The sequence below is a fragment of the Microcaecilia unicolor genome, chromosome 3, assembly GCF_901765095.1.
Source record: "Microcaecilia unicolor chromosome 3, aMicUni1.1, whole genome shotgun sequence".
Taxonomy (NCBI): Eukaryota; Metazoa; Chordata; class Amphibia; order Gymnophiona; family Siphonopidae; genus Microcaecilia; species Microcaecilia unicolor.
The window spans coordinates 331,283,995-331,306,525 of record NC_044033.1 but is presented as its reverse complement, the minus strand read 5'-3'; the positions used below and the strand labels follow the sequence as shown (position 1 = coordinate 331,306,525).

Here is a 22,531-nt window from a genome sequence, read left to right as displayed (position 1 = left end):
ACTCACCGGTCTATAATTTCCCAGATCTCCCCTGGAACCTTTTTAAAAAATCGGCGTTACATTGGCCACCCTCCAATCTTCCAGTACCATGCTCGATTTTAAGGATAAATTGCATATCACTAACTGTAGCTCCGCAAGCTCATTTTCCAGTTCTGTCAGTACTCTAGGATGAATACCATCCGGTCCAGGAGATTTGCTACTCTTCAGTTTGCTGAACTGCCCCATTACATCCGCCAGGTTTACCATGAAGTCAGAAAGTTTCTCCGACTCGTCTGCTTGAAATACTACTACTACTTAACATTTATAAAGCACTACCAGGGTTACGCAGCACTGTACAATTTAACACAGAGGACAGTCCCTGCTTGAAGGAGCTTAAAATCTAAAGGACAAAAAAGTGCAGTCAAACAAATTGGGGCAGTCTAGATTTCCTGAATAGATGAATAATGGTTAGGTGCCGAAAGCGACATTTTGAAGAGATGGGCTTTGAGCAAGGATTTGAAGATGGGCAGGGAGGGGGCTTGGTGTATGGGCTCAGGGAGTTTATTCCAAGCATAGGGTGAGGTGAGGCAGAAAGGGCGGAGCCTGGAGTTGGCAGTGGTGGAGAAGGGTACTGAGAGGAGGGATTTGTCCTGTGAGCGGAGGTTACGGGTGGGAGCGTAAGGGGAGATGAGGGTGCAAACTGAAGACTGAAGCAAAGAATTCATTCAATCTCTCCGCTTCATCTTTGTCTTCCTTGATTGCCCCTTTTACCCCTCAGTCATCCAGCGGCCCAACCGATTCTTTTGCCAGCTTCCTGCTTTTAATATACCGAAAACATTTTTTACTATATTTTTTTGCCTCTAATGCTATCTTTTTTTCATAATCTCTCTTGGCCTTCTTTATCTGCATTTGCTTTGACACTCCTTATGCTGCTTCTTGTTATTTTCAGACGGTTCTGTTGGAATGTAATTGTATTTTACATGCATTGCCTGTCACCTATTATTTCTCTGTGATTACTCTGTGACCTCTGATGTGAATTACTTAGAGAGGTCACACAGCTATGCAACTTCCTGTGGGGGTTAGATGCAGCAGATGCAGCACATGGAGCTCATGATCTCTCCTAACCTGAGAGGATCTATGGTGGTGTGAGCATCCATTACCATCTAAGCACATGGAAGGAGCTGATAACACAAATGTATAGTAATATGTATATATAAGCCTGTCTGATTATAATCTAACTACAAACTGTGAGTAAACAGATGTTTTGTTACTTCAACTTTAAAGTGACTCAGCAGTGAATTATTCAGGGGTGAATGAGAGAGAGATGAAGAAAGAAATTAACATTTCTAAAGCTGAAGCTGTGTGTACTAAAATCTGCTAATTATTTACTACAAATAATCCAACAAAAGGGTTATGGGCCCAGGGCCAGGAATTGAAAAAGAAGAGAAATATTACCAGGCAGAAAAAAAGGCCACATTTTTTCTCTTAAGTTTTAAAGGAAAGATTCAGTCTGTCTCTCTCTCTCCCCACACAGCAGACAGAAGGCTAAGAAAATGGCTGAGGGAAGAAATTCACCATTGTTCTATTCTCTCAAGGTGCCTAAATTAACTGAGTTTAATTATCGGCAGTGGGAACTAAGATTCATATGTCTCCTTCGAGCAAAAAGATTAAATATATGCTTAGACCAAGACAGAACAGCTGAAAATATGGCTGAATGGGACAATGCAAACTATTATGTGAAGTGCATGCTTTTGGAAGCTCTCTCAGAGAAACAAGCCATATTAGTGGAGGGAAAAGATACACCAAAGGACATTTTATATAAACTGAGAACTATGTATGCAACTACATATGCAAAGCAGCAACCAATTTGGTTGGCAGAGTTGAATGAAACCAAATTAAGGGATAAAAGTAAATGTAATGATCACATTATGCATCTTATGTCTTCATTTCAAAAGTTAGAACTTTCTGGAATTCCCATGTGTGATGCATTGAAAAGAGCATTTCTTTTTACCTCACTATCAAAGAAGTTTGATGTTTTTAGGTCTGTAAATGAGGCCATTGAAGGGCAATCTTTTGAACAGGCAACATCAAAACTAAGGCAGGAATGCATAATAAATGATTCTGAGGAGATGTGTTCTCAAAGCAAGTCAGAGAGAAATGAAACAAATTTCTTGGCAAAGAACAGAGGAAGGCGGAGCTATGGGAAAACTCCACCCAAGGGCAAGCTGATTTGCTACTCATGTGGAAAGGAGGGACATGTATCTAAATGGTGTAAGGAAACACAAAACACTCCCTCTAGCTCACCTAAGCCAATGGAACTAAAGAATTTTCAAACCAGGAAATGTATGAAGGACAAAGATAAACACAAGGGCTTTCTAATGGCAGAAAAATCTTTGACTATGGTAAATAATAATTCAAATGAAAGTACTTGGATTTTGGATTCGGGGAGCGCATGCCATTTAACCAATTGTAAGGATTTCTTTCAGGAAATGTGTCCAGAAGAAGGAATTCTTCAAACTGCAAACGCAGGGACTGCTAAGATCCAAGCAAAAGGTATTGGATTCTTAAAATGCAAAGTGTCTAATGAAGTTAAAGAAATTCCTGTAAGTGATGTCTTGTATATTCCCCAAGCAGTTTGTAATATGCTTAGTGTATCTACATTAGATAAGAAGGGATTTGCGATTCATTTTGAAAACAGTAAGTGCACAATCTCTAAAAATGATGAAGTGTATGCTGAAGCTTTGATGCATAATGATGTTTATAAGCTGAACATTTCAGGTGAAGCCTCACATATGGCGCAAGTAAGGAAGAATGATGGTAAATGTAGTCTGGAAATCTGGCACCGCCGCCTGGGACATCGTGATTCTAAGGTGATCCAGGATCTTTACAGTAAGCAACTGGCCACCGGCATTCAGATAAGTGCAGATGCTGGTAAAATGGAGAAATGCATAGACTGTGTTACTCAAAAAGGTGTGAGACCCTCATTTCCTGCATACACAGGAAATAGGAGTAATAAAGTGCTGGACTTAATACACAGTGACTTATGTGGACCGTTTAATATCCCATCATTGGGAAATAACAGATTTGTGCTAATATTCTTGGATGATTTCTCTAGATATTGTGTGGCCTATTTGCTGAAAGAGAAAAGTCAAGTCACAGACATGCTGAAGAAATACGTAGCCATGGTGAGCAATAAATTTGAAAGAAAACCAAAGGTTCTTCAGACCGACAATGGTGGTGAGTTCACTTCACAAAGCATGCGCACATTTCTAGAACAAGAAGGCATTCAGCATATCACAACAGTAGCTTATACACCAGAGCAAAATTCTGTTGCAGAGAGAAAATTTAGGTCACTTGTGGAAATGACCAGATGTATGCTGTCAGATAGCAATCTCCCTAAAAGACTATGGGGGGAAGCCATTCTCACAGCAGTGTACCTACAAAACAGAATGCCAACTAAAGGCGCTGAGCGCACACCACATGAGACATGGCATGGTAGGAAGCCAAACCTGTCACACATAAGAACATTTGGAAGTACAGCATATGCTCATGTACCAAAGCAAAGAAGGCATAAGCTGGATTCCACAACAGAAAGGGGCATTTTAGTTGGCTATGCTCCAGGACACAAAGGATATAGAATTTTGAATCTGAAAACTGGCATTGTTGGCATAAGACATGTTACATATTTTGATGAAAACAAGAGGGTTGATAAAGGCTGGATTATCCCAGATGAGCCTTATCATCCAGAATATGAAACTAGAACCATAATAGACATGCCAGTGTATATAAATGCCATACCAAGGCAGATGTCTGAAAGCAACTCACCTGTATCTAACGAGGAACAGGCAGAGGAAGCAGACACAGAAAGGATCATTGAAGAAGACAGTACAGTTGGAGAAGGGGAATCAATTGGAGAAGGACTCTCAGATTTAGAGGATGCGGAAAGGTCAGACCAACCTGTTGTCAGACGCTCATCCAGGGAAAACAAAGGTGTTCCACCCCCAAGACTGTCTTACCTAACAAAGTCAGCAGAAGCTCAAGAGCCCTTAACATGGGATGAGATTGAGAAAATGCCAGCAGAAGAAGCTGCTGAATGGCATAAAGCTGCACAAGAAGAAATTGATGCATTGGATAAAAATAATACTTGGATTCTTACAAAATTACCTCCTGGCAAGAAAGCTATAGGATGCAAATGGGTATTCAAGTTAAAAAGGAATGCACAAGGAAAAGTGGAAAGGTATAAAGCCAGATTAGTCGCAAAGGGATATCTTCAAAAATATGGAGAAGATTTTGATGAAGTGTTTGCACCTGTAGTGAAACACACGACAATAAGAACACTTCTGAGCATTGCAGTCTCAAAAGGCATGCAAGTCAACCACATTGATGTGAAAACAGCATTTCTTCACGGAGAAATAACTGAAGACTTGTACATGGAACAGCCAACAGGTTTCATAAATACAAAACAAAGACAGCTAGTGTGTAAATTAAACAAAGGTCTTTATGGATTAAAGCAAAGTGCAAAATGTTGGAATGAAAAATTGCATGAAATATTGACAAATTTAGGATTTAAGCAAGGTGAAGCAGATAAATGTTTGTACACTAGGTGCACAAATGGACAATATGCATACATTTTAGCTTTTGTTGATGATCTGCTCATTGCAAGCAAAAGTGAGCAAGAGTACAAGGACATTGTAAAGTGTTTAAACCTCAATGTTGAGATAAAAGAACTTGGTAATGTGTCATACTATCTTGGTATAGAAATTGAGAAACAAAATGATGGTTCTTATCTTCTAAGCCAGAAGCAGAAAATAAATGAGCTTATTGAAAGTTTAGGTATGCAAGATGCCCAAGTTGTAAGCACTCCCATGATCACTGATTTTCTGAAGGATGAAACAGTAAGAGAACCTTTACCAGATAACATCCAATATAGATCAGCCATAGGTAAGCTTTTATATCTAGCTACCACATACAGGGCTGATATAGCAAATGCAGTAGGAATTTTGAGCAGAAGGGTCAGCTCACCTACCAAATCAGATTGGACTGCAGTTAAAAGGATGGTAAGGTATTTAAAGGGTACCATTGATTGTAAATTAAAGATTTCAGCCAATAGTAATCCAAAACTAATATGTTACTGTGATTCAGATTGGGCAGGGGATCATTCTGATTATAAGTCCACAAGTGGATATGTGTTTATGTATGGAAATGTACAAATTTCATGGGCCAGTCATAAACAAAGTATTGTGAGTTTGTCTTCTACAGAAGCTGAATATGTGGCCGTATCGGAAGCGTGCAGAGAACTGATGTGGATTGAAAAACTTTTGCTGGATTTTGGAATAGCTGAACAGAGACCAATCCAGATAATGGAAGATAATCAGAGCTGCATCCGACTGTCACAGAATGACAAGGTTCAGTCACGCACCAAGCACATCGCAACGAAATACCACAACGTGCGAGAGTTGGCGAAAGAAGAGGTCATCAGTCTACACTATTGTCACACCAGTGAGATGACAGCTGACATCATGACCAAACCGTTACCCAGAGAACATTTTGTGAATCTGCGTATGAATAAATAATTGCATGACAGTTATGCATGAGAAGGGGTTTGTTGGAATGTAATTGTATTTTACATGCATTGCCTGTCACCTATTATTTCTCTGTGATTACTCTGTGACCTCTGATGTGAATTACTTAGAGAGGTCACACAGCTATGCAACTTCCTGTGGGGGTTAGATGCAGCAGATGCAGCACATGGAGCACATGGAGCTCATGATCTCTCCTAACCTGAGAGGATCTATGGTGGTGTGAGCATCCATTACCATCTAAGCACATGGAAGGAGCTGATAACACAAATGTATAGTAATATGTATATATAAGCCTGTCTGATTATAATCTAACTACAAACTGTGAGTAAACAGATGTTTTGTTACTTCAACTTTAAAGTGACTCAGCAGTGAATTATTCAGGGGTGAATGAGAGAGAGATGAAGAAAGAAATTAACATTTCTAAAGCTGAAGCTGTGTGTACTAAAATCTGCTAATTATTTACTACAAATAATCCAACAGGTTCCTTCTTCCATTTTCTGAAGGCGTTTCTTTTAGCCCTAATAGCTTCCTTCACCTCACTTTTCAACCACGCCTGCTGTCTTTTGGACTTCTGTCTTTCTTTTCTAATTCGCGGAATATGTTTGGCCTGGGCCTCCAGGATGGTATTTTTGAACAGCGTCCATGCCTGTTGTACAGTTTTTACCCTCTCAGTTGACCCCTTAAGATTTTTTTTAACCGTTCTCATTTTATCATAGTCTCGTTTTTTAAAGTTAAACGCTAATGTATTTGACTTCCTGTGTATAGTTACTTCAAGGTTGATATCAAAACTGATCATATTATGATCACTGTTATCAAGCGGCCCCAGTACCATAATGTCCCTCACCAGGTAGCGCTGTAGAAATGATTTGTAGTAGTAGTAGATCATGCGCTCCACTAAGGACCAAATCTAGAATTTTTCCTTCTCTCGTTGGCTCCTGCACCAGCTGCTCCATAAAGCTGTCCTTGATTTCATCAAGGAATTGTACATCTCTAGCGAGTCCCGATGTTACATTTACCCAGTCTATATTTGGATAATTGAAGTCACCCATTATTATCACATTGCCCATTTTGTTTGCGTCTCTGATTTCTTTTATCATTTCTGCGTCTACCTGCTCATCATGGCGAGGCGGACAGTAGTACACTCCTATCACCGTCCTTTTCCTTTTTATATATGGAATTTTAACCCACAATGATTCAAAGGTGTGATTTGTGTCCTGCGGAATTTGTAATCTATCTGAGTCAAGGCTTTCGTTAATATACAATGCTACCCCTCCACCAGTCAGGTCCACCCTATCACCACGATATACTTTGTACCCCGGTATGACAGTGTCCCACTGGTTATCCTCCTTCCACCAGGTCTCAGTAATGCCTACTATATCCAATTTTTCATTTAGTGCAATATATTTCAACTCTCCCATCTTATTTCTTAGACTCCTAGCATTTGCATATAGACATTTCAAGCATGTTTGTTGTTCCTATTTGCATGATGCTTAGTACTTGACATTATTGATTTGCCATCTTTTGTCTGATCTTTAGTTGTATTTAAGGGCAACTGGCCTACCATGGTCTGTTGTGTAACCTCACTATCCAGAAACCCTATCTTCCCTGTTTGTGAGGTATCCTTGCAAGATACCTTATCCCGAACCATGCACTTTTGAGCGACTGTTGGCCTCCCCCCCACCCCTCCCATTGTCTAGTTTAAAAACTGCTCTATCTCCTTTTTAAATGCCGATGCCAGCAGCCTGGTCCCACCCTGGTTAAAGTGGAGCTCATCCTTTCGGAATAGGCTCCCCCTTCCCAAGAATGTTGCCCAGATCCTAACAAATCTAAAACCCTCCTCCCTGCACCATCATCTCATCCACGCATTGAGACTCTGGAGCTCTGCCTGTGTCTTGGGTCCTGCACGTGGAACAGGTAGCATTTCAGAAAATGCTACCCTAGAGGATCTGGATTTGAGCTTTCTACCTAAGAGCCTAAATTTGGCTTCCAGAACCTCTCTCCCACATTTTCCTATGTCATTGGTACCCACATGTACCAAGACAGCTGACTTCTCCCCAGCACTATCTAAAATCCTATCTAGGTGACGCGTGAGGTCCGCCACCTTCGCACCAGGCAGGCAAGTCACCAGGCGATCCTCACGTCCACCAGCAACCCAGCTATCTATATGCCTAATGATCGAATCACCAACTACAACGGCTGTCCTAACCGTTCCCTCCCTGGCAGCACTTGGAGACATATCCTTGGTGCGAGAGGATAGTACATCCCCTGGTGGGCAGGTCCTGGCTACAGGACTACTTCCTACTTCACCAGGGTGATGCTCTCCTTCTAGGAGGCCTCCCTTCTCCAAGGTAGCACAAGGGCTACCAGCTGGAGGTGGGACTTCTCTACAACATCCCTGTAGGTCTCCTCTATGTACCTCTCTGTCTCCCTCAGCTCCACCAAGTCTGCTACTCTAGCCTCAAGAGAACGGACACGTTCTCTAAGAGCTAGGAGCTCTTTGCATCGGGCACACACATATGACATCTCACCAACTGGGAGATAATCATACATGTGACACTCAATGCAAAAGACTGGATAGCACCCCTCTGGCTGCTGGACTGCTGACTCCATCTTAGTGTTTTTGAGTTTTTCAATAATTTAAAACTTGCTACAGTATTAAGGATATTAGCCTAATATAAAAGTGTCTTTTAGTTTATATAGTATATTGTATGATTTATTTAGTGTTTCCTTCTTAGATGGTAATGAAATGTATTTAAAACTCTGTAAGAGCATTCCTTGCTTGTTACCCTAATTACAATAACTGACTATAAATGAAGAGTTGCCCTAGGGGTGGGAAGACTAAACTAGATCCTGCAGTGCCTGTTATATTCTATCTGTTAATGGTACAAAGCTTTTAAAACTAAGTGGAAAAGACTATGGAGATTAGTTGTTAAAATTTGCTTTTTATATTTTTATTTTGCCTAACACTAACCTACAATTCCTCCTTTAAACCCCAATCTTTACGTTCCGAAAGCACAAAGCAAAGTAGCGTTCACTTACCAGAGAAATGTCCTCTTCTCTCAGAACTTCTCAGAAAGAAAGTTCAGTGGGACCTTTCCTCTTTATATAGTTTTGAATCTAAGGGGCCTCTTTTAAACAGGCTCTTTCCATATCATCAAGCTGATCAATCCATAGACTGGTGGGTTGTGTCCATCTACCAGCAGGTGGAGATAGAGAGCAAACTTTTGCCTCCCTATATGTGGTCATGTGCTGCCGGAAACTCCTCAGTATGTTCTCTATCTCAGCAGGTGGTGGTCACACACAGCAGCAGCTCTGGCTAGGCCTCCAAGCCTAATTTTTAGGTTTTGTTGAGTGCCTGGGGTTGAGGGCTCTTTTGAGCAAGTGCAAACCTGGTGGTGCCAGGTCCCTCCTTTTTTCCCCCCTCCCGCTGGCTCCGTTAAAAAAAAAAAAAAAAAAATTTTGAACGGCCTTAAAGGCGTTTATTTCGACGTTTATTTAAGCGTCTATTGCAGCTACTCACTGAGACACCAGGTCGTTACAACTCGGAGCGGACAGCAGGTAATTTTACCTTTTTATAGCGGGCGGGGGTTCCCCGATTCTTCTCCTCGTGGCTCATGGCGTCGGAGGGCGAGGGCGCAAAGGGTCGCTCCCCGGGTCGCTCGAGCGCTTCTAGAGGGGATGCGGGGGTCTTCAAGCCGGATTCGCCCTTGGTGGGTGACAGTTTCGCGACCGATGCATGTCCCGGTCCTTCCTCCGGCGTGGCGGTTTTTCCCGCCATAAACGCCCATCCCCCGCTCCTCGCCTCCGCCATCTTGGCCGGCCACGCGGCTCGGACGGCTTCTTCTTGGGCCGCCCTTGAGGTTGGAGACATTAATGCCATGAACGCCCTTAATTTGGGCGACGGCACAGAAGCGGCTAAAGTTAAGAGCCGTTCTTCCCGCGCGGCTCCTTCGCGGAGTTTCGCGCCGGACGCCATTTTGGATGCGCAGCATGTCTCTCCCCCGCTATTGCGAGCGCCGGTTGAGAGCGCGCCTAGGGCTGTTGCCCAGGCTGCGGAGGTGCACAGTCTGGGGGGTTTCTCCCCCGAGTTTGTTTTGCTGCTGCATCGGGCCTTCCTCATGCACAACGCTGCCCCCGCTCCCTCCTCTGGTAAAGAGGTTGAGGTTCCCAGAGGTAAACGCCCTCGGGTTGATTCCCAGGCCTTGGAGGAATTTGTCTCCTCCGATGTAGATGAGGGCAGCGTGTCTGAGGTCTCCCAACGGTCCTTTGCGGATTCCTTGGTGGAGACGGATCCCCGCTCGGATGGAGCGGATGACCCCTCTGCAGCGCGGCTTTTTCGCCCGGAGGATTTGCCCAACCTGTTGTTACAGGCCATGGACACTTTGAAGATATCCTCTCCGGAGGACGTCTCTCCCTCAGCCCCTGTTGGCTCTGCCATTATGCTGGGGACTAAGCGCCCGCCTAGAACCTTCCACGTGCATGATGCCATGCACACCTTAATTTCGGCTCAATGGGATGTCCCAGAAGCGAGCCTTAAAGTGGCTAGGGCTATGTCCCGCCTCTATCCTTTGGCTGTGAGTGAACGTGAGGCCTATCTGTGGCCTACCGTGGATTCTTTAATCACTGCGGTGACTAAGAAAACGGCATTGCCGGTGGAAGGTGGCACGGCCCTAAAGGACGCCCAAGACAGGAGATTGGAGGCGGCTTTAAGGTCGTCCTTTGAGGCGGCTGCTTTAAGTTTGCAGGCCTCAGTTTGCGGCTCCTATGTGGCCAGGGCGTGCCTGACTATGGTGCAGCGGGCTTCCCCCTCGGATCATTTCTTGTGGAATGATTGGCCAGCCCTGGAATCGGGCTTAGCCTATTTGGCAGACTTGCTGTATGATGTCTTGAGAGCCTCAGCTAAAGGCATGGCTCAGACTGTCTCTGCGCGGCGGTGGCTTTGGCTGAAACATTGGTCTGCTGACCACGCCTCAAAATCCCGCCTGGCTAGATTGCCTTTTAAAGGCAAGCTGCTCTTTGGGGTCGAGCTGGACAAAATCGTGACTGATCTCGGCACGTCTAAGGGCAAGAAGTTGCCGGAGGTCAGGGCTCGGGCGAGTGCTCGTCCCGGTACCTCCAGAGGACGGTTTCAGGAAGCCCGTCGGTACCGCCCGGGCAGGTCGGGTGCTTCTGCCCCCACTTCCTTTAAGAGGAATTTCTCCCCCAAGCAGCATTCCTTTCGCAGAGACCGCCGTCCCGGAGGTGCTCCCTCCGGTCCTCCCCCAGGGTCTCGTACCCAATGACGGGGTATTGGTCCACGCCCCAGTGCAGATTGGAGGACGGCTGTCCTCGTTTCTGGGCGAGTGGACCACAATAACTTCAGACGCTTGGGTGCTGGAAGTCATCAGAGACGGCTACAAGCTGGAGTTCTGCCGACCCTTAAGAGACGGGTTTGTACTCTCTCCCTGCAAGTCTCCGGTCAAAGCTGTGGCAGTGCAGCAGACTTTGGACAATCTGATCCGCCTGGGTGCGGTCGTTCCGGTGCCAGAAAGTCAGCTTGGCAAGGGGCGTTACTCCATTTACTTTGTGGTACCAAAGAAAGGAGGTTCGGTCCGGCCTATCCTCGACCTCAAAGGGGTCAATCGGGCCTTGAAAGTGCGGCACTTTCGCATGGAGACTCTCCGCTCTGTTATAGCGGCAGTGAAGGCAGGGGAGTACCTGGCATCCTTGGACATCAAGGAAGCGTACCTGCATATTCCCATCTGGCCTCCTCATCAACGCTTTCTGCGTTTTGCAGTCCTGGGCCGACACTTCCAGTTCAGAGCCCTCCCGTTCGGGTTGGCTACTGCTCCGCGGACCTTTTCCAAGGTAATGGTGGTCATAGCGGCCTTCCTGCGAAAGGAAGGAGTACAAGTCCATCCTTATCTGGACGACTGGTTGATCCGAGCCCCCTCTTATGCAGAGTGCGGCAAAGCTGTGGACCGGGTAGTTGCTCTTTTGAGCTCCCTGGGATGGATCATCAACTGGGAGAAGAGCCAGCTGCGCCCGACTCAGTCCCTGGAGTATCTGGGAGTTCGATTCGACACCCAAGTGGGCAGAGTGTTCCTGCCAGACAATCGGATTGTCAAGCTTCAGGCTCAGGTGGACCAGTTCCTAGTAGCCTCTCCTCTTCGGGCTTGGGACTATGTGCAGCTGTTGGGCTCTATGACGGCCACGATGGAAGTAGTGCCCTGGGCCAGGGCTCATATGAGACCACTACAACACTCTCTGCTGCAGCGCTGGACTCCGATGTCGGAGGATTATGCTGTGCGTCTTCCCTTGGATCCAGCAGTGCGCAAGGCGCTGAGCTGGTGGATGCAGACAGACAAGTTGTCTGCGGGAATGCCTCTGGTGTCCCCAGAGTGGATTGTCGTCACGACGGACGCCTCGTTATCGGGCTGGGGAGCCCACTGCTTGGGAAGGACAGCGCAGGGGCTCTGGTCTCCTGCAGAGGCAAAGTGGTCTATCAACCTCCTGGAACTCAGAGCCATTCGGTTGGCGCTTTTGGAGTTCATCCCGGTACTGGTGTTCAAGCCTGTACGGGTCCTGTCGGACAATGCCACGGCTGTGGCCTATGTCAACCGCCAGGGAGGTACCAAGAGCGCCCCTCTAGCCAGGGAAGCTATGAGTCTATGCCAGTGGGCGGAAGCGAACCTGGAACAGCTGTCAGCGGCCCACATTGCCGGAGTCATGAATGTCAAGGCGGACTTTCTCAGTCGCCATACCTTGGAGCCCGGAGAGTGGCAGCTATCTGCTCAGGCGTTCTTGGACATCACGAAGCGCTGGGGCCAGCCGAGCCTAGATCTGATGGCGTCATCGGCCAATTGCCAAGTGCCGCGCTTCTTCAGCAGAGGACGGGACCCTCGATCCCTGGGAGTAGATGCTCTTCTCCAACAATGGCCGACACAAGAGCTTCTCTATGTGTTCCCGCCCTGGCCCATGTTGGGCAGGGTACTAGACCGGGTGGCAAAGCATCCCGGCAGGATAATCCTGGTGGGTCCGGATTGGCCCAGGCGTCCCTGGTATGCGGACTTGATCAGGCTCTCAGTCGACGATCCTCTGCGGTTGCCAGTGGAGCAGGGCCTGTTACATCAGGGTCCCGTGGTGATGGAGGATCCCTCCCCCTTTGGTCTTACGGCCTGGCTATTGAGCGGCAGCGTCTGAGGAAGAAGGGCTTCTCAGACAAGGTCATCGCCACTATGCTGAGAGCGAGGAAACGCTCTACTTCTACTGCTTACGCCAGGGTTTGGCGTATCTTTGCAGCGTGGTGTGAAGCAGGCTCTCTTTCTCCTTTCACTGCTCCAATTTCTTCAGTGTTGACGTTCCTGCAAGAAGGTCTGGACAAAGGCCTGTCGCTCAGTTCCCTTAAGGTCCAGGTAGCGGCTCTGGCTTGCTTCAGGGGCCGCCTGAAGGGTGCTTCCCTGGCTTCGCAGCCAGATGTGGTGCGCTTTCTCAAGGGGGTTAATCACCTGCGCCCTCCTCTGCACTCAGTGGTGCCTGCGTGGAATCTCAACCTGGTGCTAAGAGCATTGCAGAAGCCGCCGTTTGAACCCTTGTCAAGGGCATCTCTGAAAGACCTGACGTTGAAAGCAGTCTTTTTGGTGGCTATCACTTCAGCCAGAAGAGTTTCCGAGCTCCAGGCGCTCTCGTGTCGAGAGCCTTTTCTACAGTTCACTGAGGCAGGAGTGACTATTCGCACAGTGCCTTCCTTCCTGCCCAAGATTGTTTCTCGCTTCCATGTGAATCAGCAGCTATGTCTCCCTTCCTTTCGTAGGGAGGACTACCCAGAGGAGTACTCTGCTCTTAAATATCTGGATGTGAGACGAGTCATCATCAGATACTTGGAAGTGACCAATGATTTCCGGAAATCGGATCATCTGTTTGTCCTGTATACAGGTCCTCGTAGGGGTCTGCAGGCTGCTAAGCCTACAGTGGCAAGATGGGTCAAGGAAGCCATTGCAGCGGCTTATGTGGCCGCGGGGAAGGTGCCGCCTATCCAGCTGAAGGCTCACTCTACAAGAGCTCAGGCGGCCTCGATGGCAGAGGCCGGTTCCGTCTCCTTGGAAGAGATATGCAAGGCGGCAACTTGGGCTTCGGCCCATACATTCTCCAAGCATTACCGCTTGACTGTGGCTGCTCGGGCGGAGGCCCGGTTTGGAGCTTCAGTGTTGCGGTCAGGGATTTCTATGTCCTGCCCTGGGTGAGTACTGCTTCGGTACATCCCACCAGTCTATGGATTGATCAGCTTGATGATATGGAAGGTAAAATTATGTATAATCATACCTGATAATTTTCTTTCCATTAATCATAGCTGATCAATCCATAGCCCCTCCCAGATATCTGTATTGTTTTTATTCTGGTTGCATTTCAGGTTCAAGTTTAGTCTTCAGTTACTTCAGAAAGACTTCGTGTTCAAGTTTTTTCACTTGGATTCTTCAAGAGTTAAGACGAGTTTGTGTTACAGTGAGCTGCTGCATTCCTCTCCCCTCCGTTTTACGGGGCTGGATTGAGACTTAAAATTCTGCCGGCACTCCCTCCCGCTTCGTGCGGCTGTAGGGCAGTTTTGTACCCCTCCCGCTTCGGCGGTGTTAGGGTCAGTCAGCTCCTCCCGCGGTTGCGGTTGCAGGATAAGCCAGATCCCCCCGCATCGGCGGGTGTGGTGTCCCTCCCCCGCTCCGCGGGGATGAGCTGGACGGATTCCCCTCCCCCGTTTCGGCGGTGGTGAGCTGGGCAGAGTGTCCCTTCGTGGGTGTAATTCTCTAAGTGCTGAGTCCTGCGGATGGAGCTTTGATATCGACATACTGAGGAGTTTCCGGCAGCACATGACCACATATAGGGAGGCAAAAGTTTGCTCTCTATCTCCACCTGCTGGTAGATGGACACAACCCACCAGTCTATGGATTGATCAGCTATGATTAATGGAAAGAAAATTATCAGGTATGATTATACATAATTTTACCTTGAAGCTGACTCAGCAACCTATGCAAGTATTCTACTTCCCCACACCTTAATTAACACTTAATTGAGGTCGCTGGATGAGCTACCTCTCCAGCAGCCAAGGAACAGAAAATAACTGCCTTTTAGAACAAGAGTTTTTGGCTGTTTAGTTTCTACCTCTAGAAAAGGTTTCAGTTTAAAACTATGGGGGAAATGCCTATTTCTAGAGAAAATTTCAGTTTAAAACTATGGGAAAAGGGTTTGTACACTATGGCAACTAGTTAATGATGCTTGCTTTTCTCTCTCTCTCTCTTTTTATTCTCCCTTAATACTAAACTAGATCCTACAGTGCCTAATGGACTAGCCTCCAAGTGGTGCCAAGGTACAGGAGATCTAGAGGATGTCATCCATGTGTCCCCAGAGCTTGTTCGCTCTCTGCTATGGTGGACCATTTGATCCAATTTGACTTTGGGACTACCATTCCAAATTCCTCAGACTCCAAAGATTCTGATGACAGATGCATCTCTCCTGGATTGGGGAGCTCATGTAGATGGGCTTCACACTCAAGAAGCCCGGTCTGTCCAGGAAACAGGTCTTCAGGTCAACCTTCTGGAGCTCTGAGCAATTTGGAACCCTATAAAGGCTTTCAAAGATAGTCTGTCTTACCAAATTGTTCTCATTCAAATGGACAACCAGTTTGCAAAGTATTACACCAGGAAGCAGGTGGGCACCGGATCATGCCCTCTGTGTTAGGAGGCCATCCAGATGTGGCACTGGGCTCACCGACAAGACATTTTTCTTAGGGCCTCTTATCTGGTGGGCAAAGAGTCTGGCTGACAGGCTGAGCAGGGTTATGCAACTGCACGAGTGGTCTCTTAGCATGGGCGTTTCCTGCAAGATCTTCCAAGTGTGGATCTCTTTTCCACTCAACTAAACCACAAAGTCCTTCAGTACTGTTCCAGACTTCAGGCCCTGGAAAGACTAGCGTCGGATGCCATCCTCCTGCATTGGGGGACAGGTCTTCTGAATTCCTATCCTCCCATTCCTCTTCTGGGAAAGTCTCTGCTAAAACTCAGGGAAGACCACAGGACCATGGTCTTGATTGTACCCTAGTGGCCCCGACAGATCTGGTTCCCTCTTCTTCTGGAGTCATCCTCTGAATATTTGTGGAGATTTTAGTGTTTTCCGACCCTCATCATGCAGAACGAGGGATTTCTTCTTTATCCCAACCTTCAGTGTCTGGCCCACACAGCCTGGATGTTGAGAGCTTAGAATTTTCTTCCTTGGGTCTTTCAGAGGGCATCTTCTGGGTCTCGCTAGCTTCCAGGAAAGATTCCACAAAGAGGTGTTACACTTTTAAATAGAGGAGGTTTGCCATCTGGTGTGAGGGCAAGGCCCTAGATCCTATTTTCTGCCATACACAAACCCTGCTTGAATACCTTATGCACTTATCAGAGTCTGGTCTCAAGACCAACTCCATGTGGGTTCACCTCAGTTCAGTAAGTTTTTATCATCAACGTATAGAGGGTAAGGCCATCTCTGGACAGCCACTAGTTGTTTGCTTCATGAGAAGTTTGCTTTTGTCAAAGCCCCCTATCAAACCTCCACCTGTGCCGTGGGACCTCAATGTCATTCTCACCCAGCTGATGAATGCTTTTGAGCCATTGACTTCCTGCCATCTGAAGTACTTGACCTGGTAGTTCATATTTTTGGTGGCTGTTACTTCAGCTCGTAGGGTCAGTGAGCTTCAAGCCTTAGTGGTGGATGCACCTTATACTAAGCTTCACCACAACAGAGTAGTCCTCCACATGCACCCTAAGTTCCTGCAAAGGGTCATGTTGGAGTTGCATCTGAGCCAGTCAATTGTCTTGCCAACATTCTTTCGCCGACCTCATTCCCATCCTGGTGAGAGTACCTTGCACACTTTGGACTGCAATCGAGTATTGGCCTATTATGTGGAGCAGACAAGGCCCTACAGACAGTTCCCCAACTTTTTTTTTTTATCCCAGCGGAATGGGGGTCACCATTGGGAAATGCACAATTTTTAATTAGCTGGAAGATTGCATTTCTTTCACTTACACCCATTCTGGGCTGACCCTGGAGGGTCATGTCAGTGCTCACAATGTCAGATCCATGGCCGCGTCGGTAGCCCACTTGAGGTCAGCCTCCATTGAAGAAAATTTCAAGGCTGTGTTGTGGTCTTCCGTCCACACATTCACATTTCATCACTGCCTTGAGCAGGATACCCAACGCAACAGTCGTTTCAGGCAGACAGTGTTGCAGAATCTGTTGGGGTCTAGAATCCAACTGCACCCCTCTAGGCCTGTTTTATTCTGTTCCAGGCTGCACTCTCACTCAGTTTGTATATTGTTTCAGGTTAGTCTGAGGTCTTCCTCATTGTTGCGAGGCCCAGTTGACCAACGTTTGTTGTTTTCGATGAGTCTGGATGCTAGATGTGAGAATTAATGGCCTGCTTGTCCTCATAGAAAGTGAATATACTTATCTGTAACAAGTAATCTCTGAGGAGAGAGCAGGCCTTAAATTCTCACAAACCCTCCCACCTCCCCTTGCAGTTGTCTCCTATTTTTTCGTTTTTTATGCTGTAGTATTTTACTGCAGTAACCGAGCTCTCGCAGTTGGTGGGATGGCACTTGCACATACACAGTGGAGCCTGTCTCACGCTCCACAAAGCTCTGTTGAGCTTATTATAAGCTCCAGACTGGGCAACATGGCACTGCGTTACCCAAATTGTGGGAATATAAGGTCTGCTTTCTTCAGAGAATACCTGCTACAGGGAAGTAGGTTTGCTTTACCTGCTAATCTCTAAGCCTTGAAAAAGTAAGTACTGTTGCTGTTTCTATCTTTATAAAATAGTGCAAAAATAAGTGCCTTCTGACTCCCTTAGGTGCTCTGTGAAAAAAGTACCTTCTAGAAGTGAAAACTTTTCCAGGAAGCTCTGGAAGGATTGCCCATTTAACAGTGGCACAATCACTGATCCACTTGGTTGACTTGTGAACTTCTTGTCTTCTGAGAACACCTGTTACAGCTAAGCAGCCTTGCTTTATATAGGTTTGTACACATTCATTTGTCACTGAAGTGGTTAGGCTAATAATTTTCTTCTTTATATTAACAGTTACCTGTGTAATTATGCAAAAGAACGGTGCTGGGATGCATAAAGCAAGTGCATGCTTCTGGGACAACTCCACTGATGGTATAGAGTATTAATACCCTAATTTAATTCCTTTATAGGATAACTGTATCACAGGTTTAAAATATGACATGAGAATATTTAAAATATTCCTAATCAAAAATTATATTAGAGCTTTTGATAGTTCTGTCCATGCTTCGACTGGTAACTGAATTTTTCCAATTGTGATTCTGGAAAATGTGTGTTTCTCTGAGGACAAACAGGATCCTAATATCCTTACATATGGGTGACATCATCCAATGAACCTCACACAGGAACAGCTCTCCAGATTTAGAAAAACTTCTAAGAGCATTCACTATAGATGCACACACCTTCCCAATTGCCACTGTTGTGTGGGACCTATCCAGTGGTCATTTTTTTGTGGAGCAGAAGAGTTGGAATCTTCTTGTGCTCCCTGTCAGCTCACATCTATTTGATGTTTTGAGGTATTTCCTGCCACTATTCCATTTTCTCACTTATATAAGTCATGTTGCTGTTGTGCGGGGTCCCTCTTTCCCTGATAGCCACTTAAGTTTGTCAAAGGCTTATAAGTTTGATTTCTTTTTTTTTCATCAGCCCTCTCTTAGCCTTGGTAAGCCTAATGCACCCAATTGGTTATTTGTCATCAGTGAGTCATTTAATTTCTTTGGCTTTTTTTCTGGACCTATTCTTGTTTATGTTTATTGGTCACTTGATAACCCGTCAGTTCTACAAATAGGTCTCAGCAGTTTACAATCAAATAAAATAACATAAAAAGAAAAGAGCGCCATATTGGAGATAGGACAGAGTAAACTATCACACAACATACATCTTCAAGTTAAACCAAGAACAAGAGCAAGAGCTAAAACTGAAGATAAAAGTTATTCTTAGCCTGATTGCTGGGAGTATGCAGGTCCACTGGTCCAGGTAATTGTTCTCCAAATGCCAGTTCAAAAAAAGTGAGCCTTAAAGAGATATTTAAAAATTTTGGCAAGGATAACTCAGCTCGCAGATAAGGGTGCAAAGTATTCCAAAAAAAGGGTGCCTAGGAAAAGTAAGCAGAGTGATGGGTAGTGCTGCGTACGTCTAGTCAGCGCTGCGTACATCTAGTGGTGCTATAGAAATGATAAGTAGTAGATTCATAATGTGTATTCTCCGAGGACAAGCAGGCCTACTATTCTCACAGTTGGGTAGCGCGATCTGCATTGCCCAGTTCGGAGTTTATATCAAGCTGGATTCAGTTTTGTGGAGTGAGAGATTTGCTCCACTGCACATGCACAAGTGCCTTCCTGTCCACCTTAATAATGCAGGACCGCAAGTTCCTTTTTTTTACTGCTGTGGGGAGTAGATGACATTTTTTCCTCACAGCCCAGTTCAAAAGAGCTTGAGTGCTTTTTGGTGGCTTTTACTCTGTGTTTTTTCTTCTTTTCCTGTGTTCAGAGTTTTTTCTTTTCTCTTCTCTTATTTTTTAGTTCTTTTTCCCACTTTTAAATTTCCTTTCTTTTTCCCACTTTTAAATTTCCTTTCTTTTTCCCCACTTTTAAATTTCCTTTCTTTTTCCATGTCACTAGGCCGCACTTAGGCCTTGACTACAGTCGAATTCCACTAAGAGGTGTTATTCTTTTAAATGGAGGAGGTTTGTAGTCTGGTGTGAGAGCAAGGCCTTAGATCCCCTTACTTGCCCTACACAGACCCTGCTTGAATACCTTCTACATTTATCAGAGTCTAGTTTGAAGACCAACTCCGTAAGGGTTCACCTTAGTTCAGTTAGTGCTTATCAACGTGTAGAAAGTACGTCCATCTCTGGACAGTCTTTATTTGTTCACTTCATGAGAGGTTCGCTTTTGTCAAAGCCCCATGTCAAGCCTCCACCAGTGTCATGGGATCTCAACGTTGTTCTCACCTAGCTGATGAAACCTCCTTTTGAATCACTGAATTCCTGTCATCTGAAGTACTTGACCTGGACGCTTATTTTCTTGGTGGCTGTTACTTCAGCTTGTAGGTTCAGTGAGCTTCAGGCCTTAGTAGTGGATGCACCTTATAATAAGTTTCATCACAACAGAGTAGTCCTGCTCACGCACCCTAATTTCCTGCCAAGGGTTGTGTCAGAGTTCCATCTGAACCAGTTGATTGTCTTGCCAGCATTCTTACCCTGATCTCATGCCCATCCTGGCAAAAGCTGCTTGCATACCTTGGATTGCAAGAGAGCATTGGCCTATTACATGAAGCGGACAAAGCCCCACAGACAGTCCGCACAGCTTTTTGTTTCTTTTATCCCAACAGGATGGGGGTCGCAATTGGGATACACACCATTTCAATTTTGGCTGGCAGATTGCATTTCCTTCACTTATGCCCAGGCTGGGCTGACCTTGGAGGGTCATGTCATGGCTCATAATGTCAGTGCCATGGTTGCGTCAGTAGCCCATTTGAGGTCAACCTCCATTGAGGAAATTTGCAAGGCTGCGATGTGGTCTTCAGTGCACATATTCACATCCTACTACTGCCTTGAGCAGGATACCTGATACTACAGTCAGTTCGAGCAGTCAGTGTTGCACAATCTGTGTGGGGTCTAGATTCCAACTTGTATATTAGACTGGCTTGGCCCCACACGACGACAGTGGGCAGAAAGGCACATGCATGTGTAAGTGATCGCTTCTAAAGGCTTCTAGAAATAGAACACAAGGGAGGGTGTCTGCATTGTGGCTCCATCAATGATGTCTTCCATCAATGTGGATATTCATCCTGCTGTCCTTGGAGACCACCTGCTACAGTCGAGTAATGCTTTCCTGTTGGCCATTGAACACAGTGAGTATCATGAAGTTCAGCAGTCATACCAGTTCATAAAAATACTTCTGTGAGCCTTAAAGAATTTAAGAGTGAAGGAGTAGCCTAATGGTTAGAGCAGAAGGGTGAGAACCAGGGAAGCCAGGGTTCAAATCTCACTGTGGCTTCTTTTCATCTTTGGCAAATCACTTATTCTTTAGCAGGATGTACAAATTTTAGTGCCTCTTGTGTGCCTAAATTTATAGAGCTCTAGTACTTACATGGGTGAATACACACTTATATGTGTAAATGCTAATAGAGTGCTCAATGGTATTCTATAAAGAATGCACACATCTGCCTTAGCATGTAACTGTAGGTGGGGGAGGGGCATATACATGGGTGAGGCTCCCAATTGAGTGCATAACTGTCAGTTATGTGCTAACATGCAGTATTTAGGTACTAACATTTACACAAGCCTTAGACCTGTGTGTTGATGCCAAGTTGCTCTAGTGTTCTATCACAGAAAGTTTGTGCATACTTGCTGTTATAAAATAGGCATACAACCTGCTTACATTTGGCGCCTAACTTTAGCATCCAGTTGTAGATTTACCCCCTTAACCCTTATTTATTTAGTGGGATTTATTAACTATCTTTATGAAGAAATTCATCCTAGACAGTGTACAACCTTCCACTGCCTCAGGTACAAACTTAGGGCATCTTTTACTAAGGTGCGCTCACGTTTTTAGCGCGCACTAAAATTGTGGCCGCGCTAAACGTTAGAGACGCCCATAGGAATGCATTGGTGTCTCTAACGTTTAGCGCGCCAAAAATGTGTGTGCACCTTAGTAAAAGACCCTTTTAGATTGTAAGGTTTCTGAGGACAGGAAACTATGCGCTCTACATGAGTGTAGCATGTCTTGATTGAATAGTCAAAAAGGTGTGAGCTAAATCCCAAACCCCTTCTGTTCCCTACTTTCCAGGCAGTTGTATCCATTGATAAATCCTAGAAAAGAAAGTAATAGAAGTGTCATCAACATGACAACTAAGGCCTCATTGAGATAAGAATGGATGTATCAGTAGAATGGAAGAGAAAGCCAAGCAGTAAAACTGAGACATACAGATGGTGGCGGAGGGCAGAGAGTTAGTATATCTTACTGTAATGAAAATGTATAAACAAATGTAACATTTTAAATGGGGCATTCTATGAGAGAAGGGATCCTCTTATTTTGCTGTATGTAATGTTTATAAATTTAGTTCTGCAAATCTTTTTATTCCCTTTTCATTTTTGTTTTGCAGGAAGTTGCACTGTAAGATGGGAGAATAAGACCATGTACTGTATAGTCAGTGCCTTTGGACTTGGAATATGACTTCTTTTGAATTATTTTACGTTTTGTTTATTTTCAGGTTCAGTATTTGTCTGCTTATTTAGTATACAGTGAGGCATATTTTCAAAGCACTTAGCCTTCCAAAGTTCCATAGAAACCTATGGAACTTTGGAAGGCTAAGTGCTTTGAAAATATGCCTAACATTATACCAGCAGCAAACGTCTTTGTTTTAAAGGGATTTTTCAGCATCCATAAATTTAAACATGTAAAAGCAGATTACAGAGGTTACATGATATTAATTTTATCTAGTTAAATTTCTAGGCTATTACATCAGAGGTTCACATTATTACTGTGTCTCAAAGCTCTGAACATGATGCTTTATTTTTCTCTGTGGCACTAAAATATGTTCTTACTGTAAACTTTTATTTTGTTGTAAAAGCTGAATTTAAAAATAAATATACCCCTATTTACACCGTGTATATATTTTTTCCAAATATTATTTATTGAGTTTTTCTGTTTTTTTACATAATCATGACAAATGATAATAGAAAAAAGTCATGTAGAAATGACCGGTTAACTATAAAAGCTGCAAATGTCAATTTTAAGGAAAGCAAAAGCCGAAAAAGTTTATTCCTTAGAATATGTAGCAGATGAATCCAGGAACTTGTAGGTTGTGTCCATCTACCAACAGGTGGAGATAGAGATTACAAAGCTGAAGGGAGTGATACCAGATGGTCAGCTCCTCCTTTGCTTCAGTATAT

The 22,531-nt window shown here is 45.0% G+C and overlaps 1 protein-coding gene across 3 annotated transcripts in view; it reads left to right on the top strand.

Moving 5' to 3' along the window:
• LOC115466859 (dynein light chain Tctex-type 1-like) overlaps positions 1–22,193 on the top strand; it is a 79,990-nt gene extending 57,797 nt beyond the window's left edge. For 2 of the 3 annotated variants that reach the window (XM_030198417.1, XM_030198418.1), the window contains exons 4-5: positions 17,650–17,727; positions 21,742–22,193. In XM_030198417.1, the coding sequence (XP_030054277.1) occupies positions 17,650–17,727; positions 21,742–21,812 (149 nt within the window). In that variant the 3' untranslated portion in view covers positions 21,813–22,193. The remainder of the gene's footprint in view (positions 1–17,649; positions 17,728–21,741) is intronic. The other variant, XM_030198419.1, reaches the window with a different exon arrangement.
• Positions 22,194–22,531: the final 338 nt, after the last annotated feature.